The 13579-nt window shown below is 45.7% G+C and overlaps 2 protein-coding genes across 3 annotated transcripts; both read left to right on the top strand.

The window, feature by feature from the left end:
* The first annotated feature begins 3555 nt into the window (after nucleotides 1–3555).
* LOC4327429 (2-oxoglutarate-dependent dioxygenase DAO) lies at nucleotides 3556–5624 on the top strand. Its single transcript, XM_015767047.3, has 2 exons — nucleotides 3556–4531; nucleotides 5112–5624. Exons 1-2 carry the CDS (start codon nucleotides 3662–3664, stop codon nucleotides 5424–5426), a joined length of 1185 nt encoding a protein of 394 aa, XP_015622533.1. The 5' UTR covers nucleotides 3556–3661; the 3' UTR covers nucleotides 5427–5624.
* A 1939-nt stretch (nucleotides 5625–7563) lies between these two features.
* On the top strand, nucleotides 7564–12471 carry LOC4327428 (uncharacterized). Of its 2 annotated transcripts, XM_015771803.3 has the most exons (9): nucleotides 7564–7687; nucleotides 7772–7890; nucleotides 8859–8890; nucleotides 9396–9461; nucleotides 9775–9843; nucleotides 10135–10245; nucleotides 11557–11645; nucleotides 12010–12060; nucleotides 12167–12471. In XM_015771803.3, exons 2-9 carry the CDS (start codon nucleotides 7817–7819, stop codon nucleotides 12194–12196), a joined length of 522 nt encoding a protein of 173 aa, XP_015627289.1. In that variant the 5' UTR covers nucleotides 7564–7687; nucleotides 7772–7816; the 3' UTR covers nucleotides 12197–12471. The 2 variants fall into 2 exon arrangements, with proteins under 2 accessions (XP_015627289.1, XP_015627293.1); XM_015771807.3 differs by lacking the exon at nucleotides 9775–9843.
* Nucleotides 12472–13579: the final 1108 nt, after the last annotated feature.

Below are 13579 nucleotides of genomic sequence, written 5' to 3'. Positions count from 1 at the left end.
CCTTGCTAGTTGCTGCAAATGGTCTTTTAGGACAGAAAAAAGTATACTTTGACTCCCTCAACTATTGCCCGAGTATGATTCATGTCCATCAACCACAAAACCGGGTATATCGACTCCTCCATCTATCAAAACCGGTGCAAACAATGTCCCTCGGTGGTTTTGGCTGACGTGGCGGTCTTGACCAAGTCTTTGTCCTACATGGCGCTTACGTGGCATTAGAATAAAAACAAAAATAAAAAATATGTGGGACCCATATGTCATTCAAAAAAAAGTATTGTAGGACCCACATGTCATCCTCCCTCTCCTTCCCTTCTTCCTCCCCATCGCCACAGCGTTGCACTCCTTGGCTGCTGCCATCCTCGTCCCCACCGCCACCGCTGTCGTCTCGACCGCCACCGCCGCCATTCCGGCCAAGAGAAAGGCCGGGGGGAGAGAGAGAGGGGGAGGAAGAAGGGAAGGAGAGAGTGGATGACATGTGGGACCCACATGACAGCGGGTCCCACAATATTTTTTTGTGTGAATAACATATGGGTCTTACATATTTTTTTTATTTTTTTTATTCTAATGCCACGTAAGCACCACGTAGGACAAAAACTCGGTCAAGACCGCCACATAGGCGCCATGTCAGCCAAAACCACCTCCAAAACTGGTTTTGATAATTGGAGTTGGAGTAGTCGATATACCCGGTTTTGTAGTTGGAGGACATGAATCATGGGAGTCAAAGTATACATTTTCCTTTAGGACACCTTTCCAGAATTTTGGACCTACTTATGGAGCAATGCTAACCAGCGAAAGGTCCACCGTAGGTCCCTCACACCGGGGTCTGAGTTTCCTTTAACGTTCGCATGTGCAATCAGAGCATCCCCAAATATCAAAACCAGAGCAAATCGAGTCCCTCAGCGGTGTGGACGACAAACTCATCCTACGTGACATATATGTGGCACATTAACTTAATGTTCGTCTGACGTGACAATCCAACCAACAAAAAGTTAATAAAAAAATTATAGGGTCCACATTTCATTTCATACTTTCTTTCTACTATCTTCTTTTCTCTCTCGACCCGGCCAGTCACCCCGACTCCTCACTCTCGCCTCTTAGGTGTCCCAACCGTTGCCTGCCCACCATCTATTGCGAACGAGAACAAGGACAGCTGGCGCTGCGGGTGTCCAACTCTCCTCTCCTCGTACTAGAGAAGGGGGACTCAAGGGCAGTGGAGAAAGAGGATTTGAGGTCATAGCTCGGCGTTGGAGTGGAGAATGTGACGAGCGGTAGACGGATGATTGCTGGCCAAGAAGTCACCAAACGATGGCAACCATGCCATCCTTCTCCTCCCTTCTTCTTCGTCTACCCTTCCTCTGTGTGACTAAATTTGCCATCAATAGAACATTGTATCCCCGATAATTTTGTAGCAGTGGAAAACGGGTGACAAGCGTCCATCGAGAGGAGCCAGGCAATGGCCATAGTTAGTGAACACATTGGCATAGCTCTGGGTGGAAGAGAGATTCGAGCAACTTATCACGGATTGTAGCGTGGGTGGAAGAGATTCAGTCGACGCTCGAGGGTGGCGGCAAGGCAAGATAGCAACCGTAGCAATAATATCCTCGTTCGTCGCTCCACACCACCATATTGGTGGTCTAAGGGGCGATGCTAGAGATAGGAGCCCCAGCCTGATTACCCATGGCCCTAGCCTGAACCACATCTCATCAAGTCACGTACCGTTTCCAGCCACGTCAGATGAACGTTTGGTCAACGAGTCACATGATGCTGCGTAAGATGAAACCGTTGTCTAAAGCGTCGAGAGACTTGATTTGCACTTGTGTTAGTAATTAGGGGATGTTATATAACTGGTTTACAGTTGAGCTGTTGGGGGACGTGAATGAAACTCAAACCATAGTTGAGGGAACAATTTTCCATGCTAACCATTCTTCTTGGAGTAGCCCACGGTTGCTGGTTTAATCTAGACCTCTGAATCCATGATCCAACGACTAAGCACGCGAGGCATATATTTTTCTCCCTTTTTTCCTCCGGTAGAAGAGATCATTCTCTTCTTGATTATTTAAGATACTAGTAGGTAATAATGGCTTACAAAACCATAAAGATATCGCTGGAAAATGATGAATTAATGTAAAGAAATTCTACTTGTATAATGTCTGTCACTGATGGAGATGTTGTCCAACCTAACACCAAAACGCATGAAACTGGAGCGTCACATCGCTGCAGACAAGCTTGTTTCCGGGGGAAGGTCTCCCATAAAAACGAATTTGTCCCTGCACTTCTTTTTATCAAAGGCCAATATATATCAACTCTAAAGGACTGCAACTACAAATTTCTCAAATATCGCCCGTGCATGAAGACAAAGCAAACAGTTCTCTTTAACAGCCGAGACTACAGCATACACACGGGCAATAAAATAGCAAATGCTAGTACATGATACTGACTATGCAAGATTCTAACAGGGCACTAAAAGACGATAATAGAATGGACACCCTTCCCATAATTTAAGCATCGCAGCCGCAAAAGTCCTTGAAATGTACTAGTACTAGTAAAAGAGAGCTCGGCTCTGCATGATTCGCCAAACATGTTGTTCTTTCCCTGCATTTTGTGTCACCGTCTACAATGCCATTTGTCCCTGTCGATCCATTCGACCGTATAATAATATATTGAAACGACAGGAGAAAAGAGATCGTCGTGCCAGATTAATCGCACGTACGTGTGCGTATCCGACAAGTCCCACGACGTGGCAAGATCTCTGAAGGATGGCGAATTTTCACGTCTCGTGCTGGTCTCTCCGTCCAATGGAGACACGAAGCGTTTTGATTTTGTGTTCAGCGATAGAAAGCTACTCCTAACTAATCACTGGGGTCAGCTCTTAAACTGCTAAGGCAAACGGTTGCTTTCTTGAATTACTTGACAATTTCTCAGACGTCGTTGCTCGTGTATTTAGGACATATTTTTTTCATTTTGCAGAAGGTGTTTCGCAGTATGAAAGCTACAAGAACGACACGCATGGCCGGCTGCCGGGCTATGTGGAAGAAGCAACAATCCAATGGTCGAGATAGATATACCTGTCAGTCGCTGTGGAGTGGTATTGGACTATTGGTCCTTTTCCTTCACTTATCCGGTTCAACATTTTCCTAGTTTATGGGCTATAAATGTGAAAAATTCTCAAGCACAGAAGCTAATTGAGGCTATTCCGTTTCCATTTCTTCATGCTAGTGCAGAGATAATGAACCACCGAAAAGAATACAAATTGTCTCGTAGAAGTAAAAAGTACGAGCTGCTACATTTTGAGAGAAAAACAAGGTACAACTGAAAATTTGGAGGATTTTTATTTGCAAATTCACAAAAAGCAAGCTAACTAAGCAGAACTGAGAAGAGGGATTTGTGGGAGTAGTTGAGGTCAGGAATAAAGCCCTGTTCCGGCCCATCCCCTGCTTCGCCGGTCCAGGTCGGCTCAATCTCCTAAGGTGGCCCACCACTCTCGCGTAAGATGGGCCCACACTGACAGACCAACTAGACCCGAATAAATCGCCTCCTCTCCCACGCCACGCCGCCAAGGCGCCAACGCCTCCCACCAGCCACGATTCCCAGTTTCCTACCAAAAACTTGTTTCTCCTCCACGTCGGTCGAGTCCGAGTCCACCGCTCCGGCCGCCGTCTCCATGGCCGCCTCCTCCTCCACCGCCGCAGCGTCATCCATGTCCGGCGCCAACGGAGGAGGAGGAGGAGGGAGCGTGTTCCCAGGCCCTCCCCCGCCGACGCCGTCGAACCACCACCACGCGCTCCCGTCCTCCGGCGCCGCGGGTGGGGGCACGGACGCCGCGCTCTCGACGATCCTCCAGCGCCTGCTCCTATCCTCTCCGGCGCCGATTCTACGCTCCCCGCTCTCCTCTCGCTCCAGGGCCCCGCCGTCGCTGCCGCCTCTCGTTTCGCTTGGCTCTAGCGGCACCCTTCGTCTCGACGCCGCCGCCGACGTGGGGTACTTCCACCTCGAGGGACACGGCGTCCCTTCCCAGCTGCCGTCCTCCGCGCTCGCCGAGCTCTCCCTCGTCGACGCGTCCGCGCGCCGCGCGTCGAACCTCCTCACGCTCGGATTCACGGAGGAGGATCAGCAGGAAGCGGACGGCGCCGAGGACCCCGCCCTGGTGTTCGACGTCGACGACGAGGGGGAGATGGGCGCGCTCCCGGCTGCGGCGGCGGAGTACGCGCGGCGGATGCGGGACGTGGGCATGCAGGTGGTGGCGATGATGTCCGGGTGTCCCGAGGTGGGCTTCGGGGAGGCGCCGTTCGCGGAAGGGAGGAGGAAGGCGAGGTGCTTGATGTGGGTCTCCAAGGTTGCCGCTGGCGAGGCGGCGCCTCCGGCCGCCGGGAAGGCGAAGGCGTACCCGTACGTCGTGGGCATCCATTGCCAGTGGGAAGCGTCCGGGAAGGAGGCGGCGCCGGCGAGCTGGGTGATGGACGACGGCGGCGAGTGGACGGCCGTAGGCGCGCGCGACGGCGCACTCCTTGTCACCATCGGCAACATTGCTCAGGTACTTGCGTGCAAATGTCTCATTTTGACTAGTTTGCAAACGGAAGGACATTAGAGCATTAATTTTTGCACAGATAACACATAAATGATTGACATGTAGACACTCATATTATTGATTCAGTTTGTAATTTGCATTAAAAAAACAAATGGCAAACGTGTAAAATTAATTACAGGTTTTACAGCTACGAATTTGCTGGTCGTTCACCACAGAAAAAAGATGTGTTGATTGTTCGTGAGTGGCAGAGTCTGTCTCTAAGAAGCATAGACATGTACTAAAAAGCATCCATTTTTATTTTGCGAAGGCATCAAATTCTAAAGTATAGGCTGTGCGTCACCACTCAATTTGGACCCATTTAGGCCCCATGTCTGCATCAACCGGTGCATCACTGCCTCACAGCTCGGTTTGGAATCCACCAAAGGACCTTAAAAAAGAGTCAAAGATCTCGGCTTTTGAAGAGAAACCACAAAGTGACCATCATGTCATGTCTGTTGTTTCCTTTACTCTTTGAGCAGCATCAAAGCAGTAACAACTTGCTTGAATTTGCCTTAATGCCTCTTGTTTTTTATGGCACGCGTGCTAGGTGTGGAGCAATGGAAAGCTGAAGAAAGTGAGAGGGATGGCTCGCCCCGTTTCTTCTGCACCCGGAGCAGGGCACGGCGCCGAGGCTGACCGCTTGTCAGTCACCGTGCTGATCACTCTCCCCTTGGACAGTGTCATCTCGCCATTGGTCCCGGTCACGGATGCCGGAGAAGAGGGCGGCGACGACGAGGTGGATGGAGCCGGCGATGATGGGGATGGGTGGAGATTTCACTCGTTTTTACTCGAGGACCTTGCGTGGAGGGTGTATAATGGGCGGCTTCAGTTCAAGGACCCGCTGGTCCGGTATCGGATATAAGATTTGTCCATGGTCGTCGGCATGTTGCATAGCTTTGTTTTGTTTGTTGGTGTGTGTGTGGATTGGTTGTAATCCTAGTATTGGAGTGGTTTGAGCACGAGTGAATCATTCATCGTGTGAAAAAAATATACGAACTGAACCAGGAAATGGCTCATTTTCGTGATGGTACTTCGAATAATCCTCACATTATTTCTCCAATTTCGTTGCGAGCTACTTCCTCCGTTTCACAGTGTAAATCATTCTAGCATTTCCCACATTCATATTGATGTTATATTGAATGTGGGAAATGCTAGAATGACTTACATTGTGAAACGGAGGAAGTACTTCCTCTGTTTCACAGTGTAAATCATTTTAACATTTCCTATATTCATATTGATGTTAATGAATCTAGATAGATATATGTGTCTAGATTCATTAACATCAATATGAATGTGGAAAATGCTAGAATGATTTATATTGTAAAACGGAGGGAGTATTATGGACCAGTGATCACTGATAAACACAAAGAAACTAAGAATACAGTAAAGTGATACCGAATTGCGTATTCCAGACGCGGGGAAAATGTCACAGATTAGTGCGAAATCCTATATTCCACACCCAAGAAGAGCAAAAGCAGTCATCAACTCAATACATAGTTAAAACATTGTTTCAAACGCTGAAATTTCAAATAAATCATCCATTTCCTGTTGGAAATCAGAAAACATCTCCTATTTTCCTCGAAAAAAAAAGGAACTCTTAGAATTATATAGATGGGCCAGGGCCTTGCAAGCCTGGACGATCCAGCAACAGCCGGACTAAGTTCACTTTGGGTCCCTCTATTTGTCACCCAGTCCGATTTTCGTCCCTTGACCGCAAAACTGGATACGAACCGTCCCCAAACTTACGAAAACCAGGCAAACGAGGTTCCTCGGCGGTTTTGATAATAGTTTTGGCTGACGTGGCGCTTACGTGGCTAATTTGACTCGGTCTTCATCTGACGTGGCACTGACGTGGCGTTTATGTGGCAATTCGATCCGGAAAAATAATAAAGCCATGGGACCCACATGTCATTTTCACACATAAAGTAATAAAAAATAGTGGGACCCACATGTTATACTCACCCCCTCATCTTCTTCCTCCCTCACCATCTCCCCTCTCTCTCCTCTCCTCTCTCCAGCGGCCTCCAGGCGCCACGGCTCACGGGGTCATGGGGAGGTCCAGCGGTGGCGGCTGGCGACGCGACAGCCGGCGGCGGCAACGAGCTCCACCTCTCGTGCAGCCGTGCAGCCGCGCGCGTTTCTGACCCTGCGCGCGCGTGGCTGTCTGATGGCGTAGGCGGCACGGATGGATTCATGGATCTAATCCTGCGCCAGCACGTAGCCCCCCCTCCCGCGATCCGACGGCCGGCGACGTCGCTCTTACACCTCAGCTCGCTGGGGTTTTGAGTTTTGACCACCGGAATGAACTTTGTTCCGATAGATGCAGTTTTTGCTAATAATGCCTTTACCTACTCACCTTTCGTCAGTAACTGGTAATTGCTAATTGCTCACAGATCACCTACTCACCTCTCGGCTGCACGGCTGCGCCGAGAGGTGGAGCTCGCCGCCGCCGGCGGCTGTCACGTCGCCGGCCGCCACCGCCGGACCTCCCCGTCACCCCGTGAGCCGTGGCGCCTAGAGGCCGCTGGAGAGAGGAAAGGAGAGAGATGGAGGGGAGATGGAGATGGAGAGGGAGGAAGAAGATGAGGGGTGAGTATAACATGTGGGGCCCATGCGGGTCCCACTATTTTTTATTACTTTATGTGTGAAAATGACATGTAGGTCCCACATGCTTTATTATTTTTCCGGATCGAATTGCCACGTAAGTGCCTCAGTGTCACGTCAAATAAAGACCGAGTCAAATTAGCCACGTAGGCATCACGTCAGCCAAAACCGCTATCAAAACCGCCGAGAGACCTTGTTTACCTGGTTTTTATAAGTTGGGGGATGGGTCGTATCCAGTTTTGCGGTCAAGGGACGAAATCGGACAGGGCGACAAATAAAGGGACCCAAAGTGAACTTATTCCGCAACAGCCACCGCGGGCGGCCACGCGGGCTGGACCAGCCCACTAAACTGGCCCAGGCATAGAACGGAGCCACCCGGCCACACCCATTCCTCCACTCGCATATCCCGTTACCTTTGCCGCCGCGGCGCCGCCGCCCTCTTCCGCTCGCCGCCGGCCGAGGGCGCCCGTCGCGCGCCGTGGAGCGAGCCTAGCCGCACGAGCTGAAAGCACCTAAAAGGTCAGCGCGTCCCCTCCCCCTTTCCTCTCCTTTCGCCGCTCCCGCAGCAGCCACAGGACACCTGAGACGGGTCTGGGGGTGCAGGTCGCGCCTGGAGGAATCCCTAGGGGCTAGGGGAGGTGGCTGGAGATGGCTGGTGGGAGCTGCGACGTGTGCAAGGAGGCGCCGTCCAAGTACAAGTGCTCCGCTTGCCGCACGCCATAGTAAGTCCAGCCACCGGATATCTCCACCCTTCTGTGCTTACAGCTTCCATGGGTAGCGTCGTCGCATACCACTGTCCTTAAAATTTGGGAAATCGCTTCGATCATGGTGCTCAGTAATGGCCTACTAGCTAGCATAACAATTGAATTGAAGAACACTTGTTACGGTTTTAGTGCAATGTCCTACTTGCTGTGTTCACATCGATTACTTCACTGCTTACTGCTTGAAAAGAGAGTACGGGTTTGCTAGGTCAATAGAGTAGATTGATGATTAATGGTTGGAAGCATTAGCTTCTTTTTAGAATATGAGCCTACATCAGAATTAGCTTGATATATTTTGGGTTTGACTCGGTAGCTTGCTGCTGGAGTGGTTTTGCATGAGTAAAAAAAAAAAAAGGCAGCAGCAAAACAAGACATGTAAACCTTTCTCCTGATATCTGGTGTCAGTGTTGGTTTTGGTACTAAGCTGTATTGAATTAGTATTCAGAGGCAAACGTCCATCATTCAATAATCTGTAATACTTTGCTTATTTTTTCTTGAATACGCAAGAGAATTACATATCATACTTTATGACTTCTCTTGCACAATTGTTTCAAGGATGTAACCTTAGGATTGCCAAATATGATTATCTAAACAAACTGTTTTTCAAGATTCCCTGAAACTAAATGGACTACTGAACTAACATACCTGTTCAGCGATGCAATCACGGTTGGACATCTTCTATGTGTCCTGTAGATTTGTTTGGTAAAATTGCTCTTTTGCCCTAAAGTTGAATGGCATTGGCTCATTTGCCACAGTCCGGTGTATGACAACTGGGGCCAGGGCTACATGTTATACACACATATGTGGCAAAAGAGCACATGTCATATTGTAGACCAATTAAGAGCATGGTCCGTTCAATTTCTCTGGCTTCTTTTTCTCTATTGTGTAATGCAGTTGGGCCTTACAAACGGTTTCATTATCCCTTGCAGTTGCTCGGTGGCATGCTTTAAAAATCACAAAGGTACTCAGTGCTATCCTTTGGTAGTTTCTAAATATAGCTCTAGTGCTGCGATCTGAAAGTAGCTCAAGTAGCGCGAGGGGGCTGTAGCAAACTGCCGTGTTCCCTCTGTTGCTTCTTAGTTGTGTATTTTAAATCAACAAGCTTCCCTGTACTGCCTTTTCTCTCTTTGGCCAGCGTTCTTTGCCAGCCGCATTTTTAAACATAGCTCAATAAACCAAACGTCTTAAAAAAATATAGCAAGTGATAAACTGCTTATCACACTCCAAGTGTCCAAGTCTGCGGGGGACCTTTTGTTTTGAAATTTTGGCAATTTTACTATTGTACTTGGTTTGAGATTAGGGAAAGGCTGAACAGTACTAAACACAGCACAAATTATAACTATCATTTATGCATTGCCTTTATGCAAACAAAAATGGCCACCAAATATCTTCATCTCCCTTTTTTAGAGGAATATATTTATTATCTTGATAGCCAGTATTTGTGCTAAATATCGTTTTGCCAACAGATAAATTTTGCCAGAAGACAATACCTCTGGAAGAAGTTAGCAAGTCATCTCTTCAGGAGGAAATTTGTAAGTGCTCTAGCTTTTGGTGACTCAATACAGTTGTTTGCAACAGCTATATAGTCCTGCTATATATGGAAATTGAGTTGAAACCATGATCATTAAAATAGAGGGGTCCTACATAAAATTACATCAATATACTGTAAATGAGCATTTGACTGTGTACACCTAAAAGTCCTGCAGGGCATGTACTTGCCCATATATAAGGGCCTGAATTATCTTATCATATAGTCATTCATTAAATTGTCAATTGTTCTGTCCTACTAACATGTTTCTAAAATAATCTACTGGAATTTACAGTTGTGCCTTCTATTGTTTTCAGCAAGGAACTCTAGGTCACTGGAAGAAGCAACAAATTGTCCTAATGACAAGGATCAAACCCCGTCTTTATGTAAAAATGCACCATACTTATCTCTGTTGTTAACTCTCCATTTCTTCTATTTGGTTTTCACTAATAATTGATTGAACTCAAAACTTTATAGATCATGACTACCTTCAGTTGTAAACAATGTAACCATATGCTATCCTCGCAAAAAAAGAAGAAGAAGTAACCATATGCTATGCTTTTTAATCAATAATTTAAATTAGTTTCTCTAGAATTTATTATAAGGGCTATAATATTATTCATTGTGAATCTTGAAGGCCAAGAAAATTTATGTTAAGCTCAATTTTTTGTCTGTAGTATCGGACACGACTTGTCCCACACAATATCCAAACACATTGCACTCTGCAAAATCTCTTGAAGTTGAGGATCCAAGCTGGCTTGTTGACAAGAATGGATTAAGATCTTTAGGTATTGCCTATGTTTGACTATTTCATACCATGATTTGTGTTTTTTAAAAAGGAATCCTTTGCTTTTACTTGATTTCTGGCTTTATTTGTTAGCTGAAACAAATGTCTCCATGTTAGTATAGTCCAGCATTTCAACCCAAGAATATCGACTTCAATTTCATAATTATCTGAACCTAATCCCAATCCTACAGACCTACAGTATAGGAGTAAAATATTGGCATGCACATTTAGTAATGGGGAATTTAACTATTTGCCACTTTTATAAATGGCTACTCTCCGTTTGCCATTCTTACATTTCTCTACGGATTTGCCACCAGAGAGAAGGTTTCTTAATCATTTGCCACTTTCACCTATTAAGCATGCTAGTGAGGACAGCCAATGTGGACAAGAGACACAAAAAGTCCATTTTACCCATGGCCCTTCCCTTGTGTTCCCCCCTCTCTCCCTTTCCTTTTCAGATTTGAGCTCACCTCCGCCGCTGTTTCTCGTCCATCTTCTGCACTGCTGTGTAGTGACAAGCCATTAGGTAGCAGTAACACTTAGGTGCGTGCATGGATGTTCTTTGGCTGCTATTGATTGCGGATGTACCTTCTCCTTGTGGCTGTCGATGACAACCTTCAACCTTGCGGATGTACCTTCTCCTTGTACCTCAACGTGCTCCTCACTTGCCGGCCTTGCCATCAATGAACCGCATGACGACCTGCACCGGGGTGCTCCGCCATCCTCCCAGTGAGTTTGAGGGCCTCGCGGTTATCTGGCCTGCCGAAGAAGATGATGCAGATGCAGTGCACAACCTTCTTGCCGCTGACACATGATTGACGAGGCTTGATGAGACAGCGTGGCTGGTGTGGCCGCGGATGGTCTCAATGAGGAGGTGACCCCGCAAGCAGGAAGCCAGAAGCATACGTGCACCGCTGTGGATGATCTCAATGAGATGAAGGGGAGTGGCAGGGGCAAAAAGGACATTCACGTCCTCAGTCCATGCTGGTATGCCACATCGGTGAAAGGGGCAAATTGTTAAGAAAATTTCTCTCCGGTGGCAAAAATGTAAGGACAATCGTAAGTGGCATTTGGAGAGTGGTTATTCGTAAGAGTTGACAAATAGTTAGTAAGGATAGTACTGTAAGCAGAATATGGGCTTCATGCTAGTCAATTTTGTATATTGGTTCCACATCCCTCCCTGTACAAATTTCATAACCTGCTAGCATTTCTACCTTATTTAATTAATCATAGTAATACTCATCGTCTTGTCTCGCAAAAAGAAATAAACATCATCAATTAACTCATTGCTTGATTTTTGTATCCATGCCAGCGGAATCTAATGAGATCCGAGATGCTCTGAAAGATTGTAAGCTTCAGCAAATGCTACTTAAGATTGATGGCTCTGCAGAGCCAGAAAAGGTAATTCTCTACTCTTGTGATAACTGCAAGTTTATTTAACAAGTTAACTATGTTTGCAATTTCTGTCCGGCTGCTCAAATAACATGCACATAATATGCCAATACCTATTGAGGACAATGGTTTGCAGTAATGAACATTGTCACTGTTATAGTACAACACTTCTGTTTCTTATTCCACCATCATGACTTCATTTTCCTACCAGTAGTTGAGAAGCTTCAAATGGGCACGTTCGATGAATTAATTCCTTTTACTATAGTCTGCTGAATACTGATACGAATATAACTTTTCTCACTTACATTTATTTTTTTCCTCTCTCTACCACCTTTATTTTATGATGCCCACTCCCTCATTAATTCATCCTCAGGAATTAGAGAAATTGATGGAAGGACAAGTTTTTCAACAGTTCACCAATAAGGTTTCTCTTTCCGTTGCATTTGCTCTTCTATCCACAAGATATTCCTTGTTAACTCTAAGTTAATTAACCAGACACTTGCACGTTTTTGTTTCCTCTGTGTTTGCAGATTCTTGACATTGTTAGCCCACAACAATGAACACCAACTTTCTGGTGGAGCTATTCAGCAGAAGAGTGCACGCATCGGGGCAAATGACAACATGTAGAGCAACTTACCTCAGATGCTGTTTTCCTACCATGATGAGATTGCCTATACCCGTGACATTTCCTTCTACTACTTTGAGAAAGTTTTGTCGTCCAATATGGTGCTAGTATTTTACCATGGCATCTCTGGCTCAATCAACAACTGTTCAATTTGTCTACATCCGTGACATCTTCTTTGGCTAATGGCTACTGTGAGAGTTTTGTTGTCCATTATGTTTTTTTTGTGGTATACTCCCTCCAGTTTTAGGTTTTGTTGTTCAGTTTTGTGGTTTACCAAAGTCAAACTACTTTAAGTTTGACTAACGTTATAGACAAATACAATAATATTCACATTACCAAATTAGTTTATTAAATTAATAATTAAATATATATTTATAATAAATTTATCTTAGGTCGAAAATATTACTTTTTTCTATAAACTTGATCAAATTTGAAGCGGCAAGTCAAAATATCTTATAACCTGAAACGAAGGGAGTAGCATTTTACCATGGCATCTCTGTCTCAATCAACAAAGGTGGTGTTTAGATCGAGGGGTGTAAAGTTTTGGCGTGCCACATCGGATATTATATAGGGTGTCGTATAGGGCATTCGGGCACTAATAAAAAAACTAATTACAGAATCTGCCAGTAAGCAGCGGGACGAATTTATTAAGCCTAATTAATCCATCATTAGTAAATGTTTACTGTAGCAACACATTGTTAAATCATGGAGCAATTAGGCTTAAAAGATTCGTCTCGTAAATTAGTCGCAATCTGTGCAATTAGTTATTTTTAAGCCTATATTTAATATTTTATACATGTGTTCAAACATTCGATGTGATGCGGTGTAAAATTTTTGTGTGCGAACTAAAGCGGGCCAAAGTAGAAATGATGCATTGTTTCAGGAGAACCCGATGTTACAGTTCTTCTGCATGGTTTGTCTTAGCAAGCTTTATATTGGCACGGGATTGTTGTTCTTAAATGTAAATCATCATCGTGAATTTGTTTTGTTTCCCTCAGCGTATGTAATCATGACTATTACCTTTTCAGCTTTTTTAGCTGTAAAATTGTTTGAGCTGACTGCTGAAAGGCAACAGCAACAGCACATGACACATGAGCCACTGCAACTGGGTCCACCTCATTTGCTTCTTTTAGGCTATTAAGAGAGAGATGGGTTTATAACGTGCAAGATAATAACACAGGTAAAAAGTATTTCTTTCTACGGCTAATGGCTTTCCAAATCCCAAATTAACCCACGTTCACCTGACGCTAGCACGTTTCAGCAACTTGCAAGCCGCAAACCTATTCTTCTCTGCTGCGGTAACCAAACCCAATAAAAA

This window comes from Oryza sativa, chromosome 1 (assembly GCF_034140825.1).
Source record: "Oryza sativa Japonica Group chromosome 1, ASM3414082v1".
NCBI classification, from domain to species: Eukaryota; Viridiplantae; Streptophyta; class Magnoliopsida; order Poales; family Poaceae; genus Oryza; species Oryza sativa.
The sequence above is the reverse complement of the archived record's forward strand: the minus strand, read 5'-3'. Positions and strand labels throughout refer to the sequence as shown.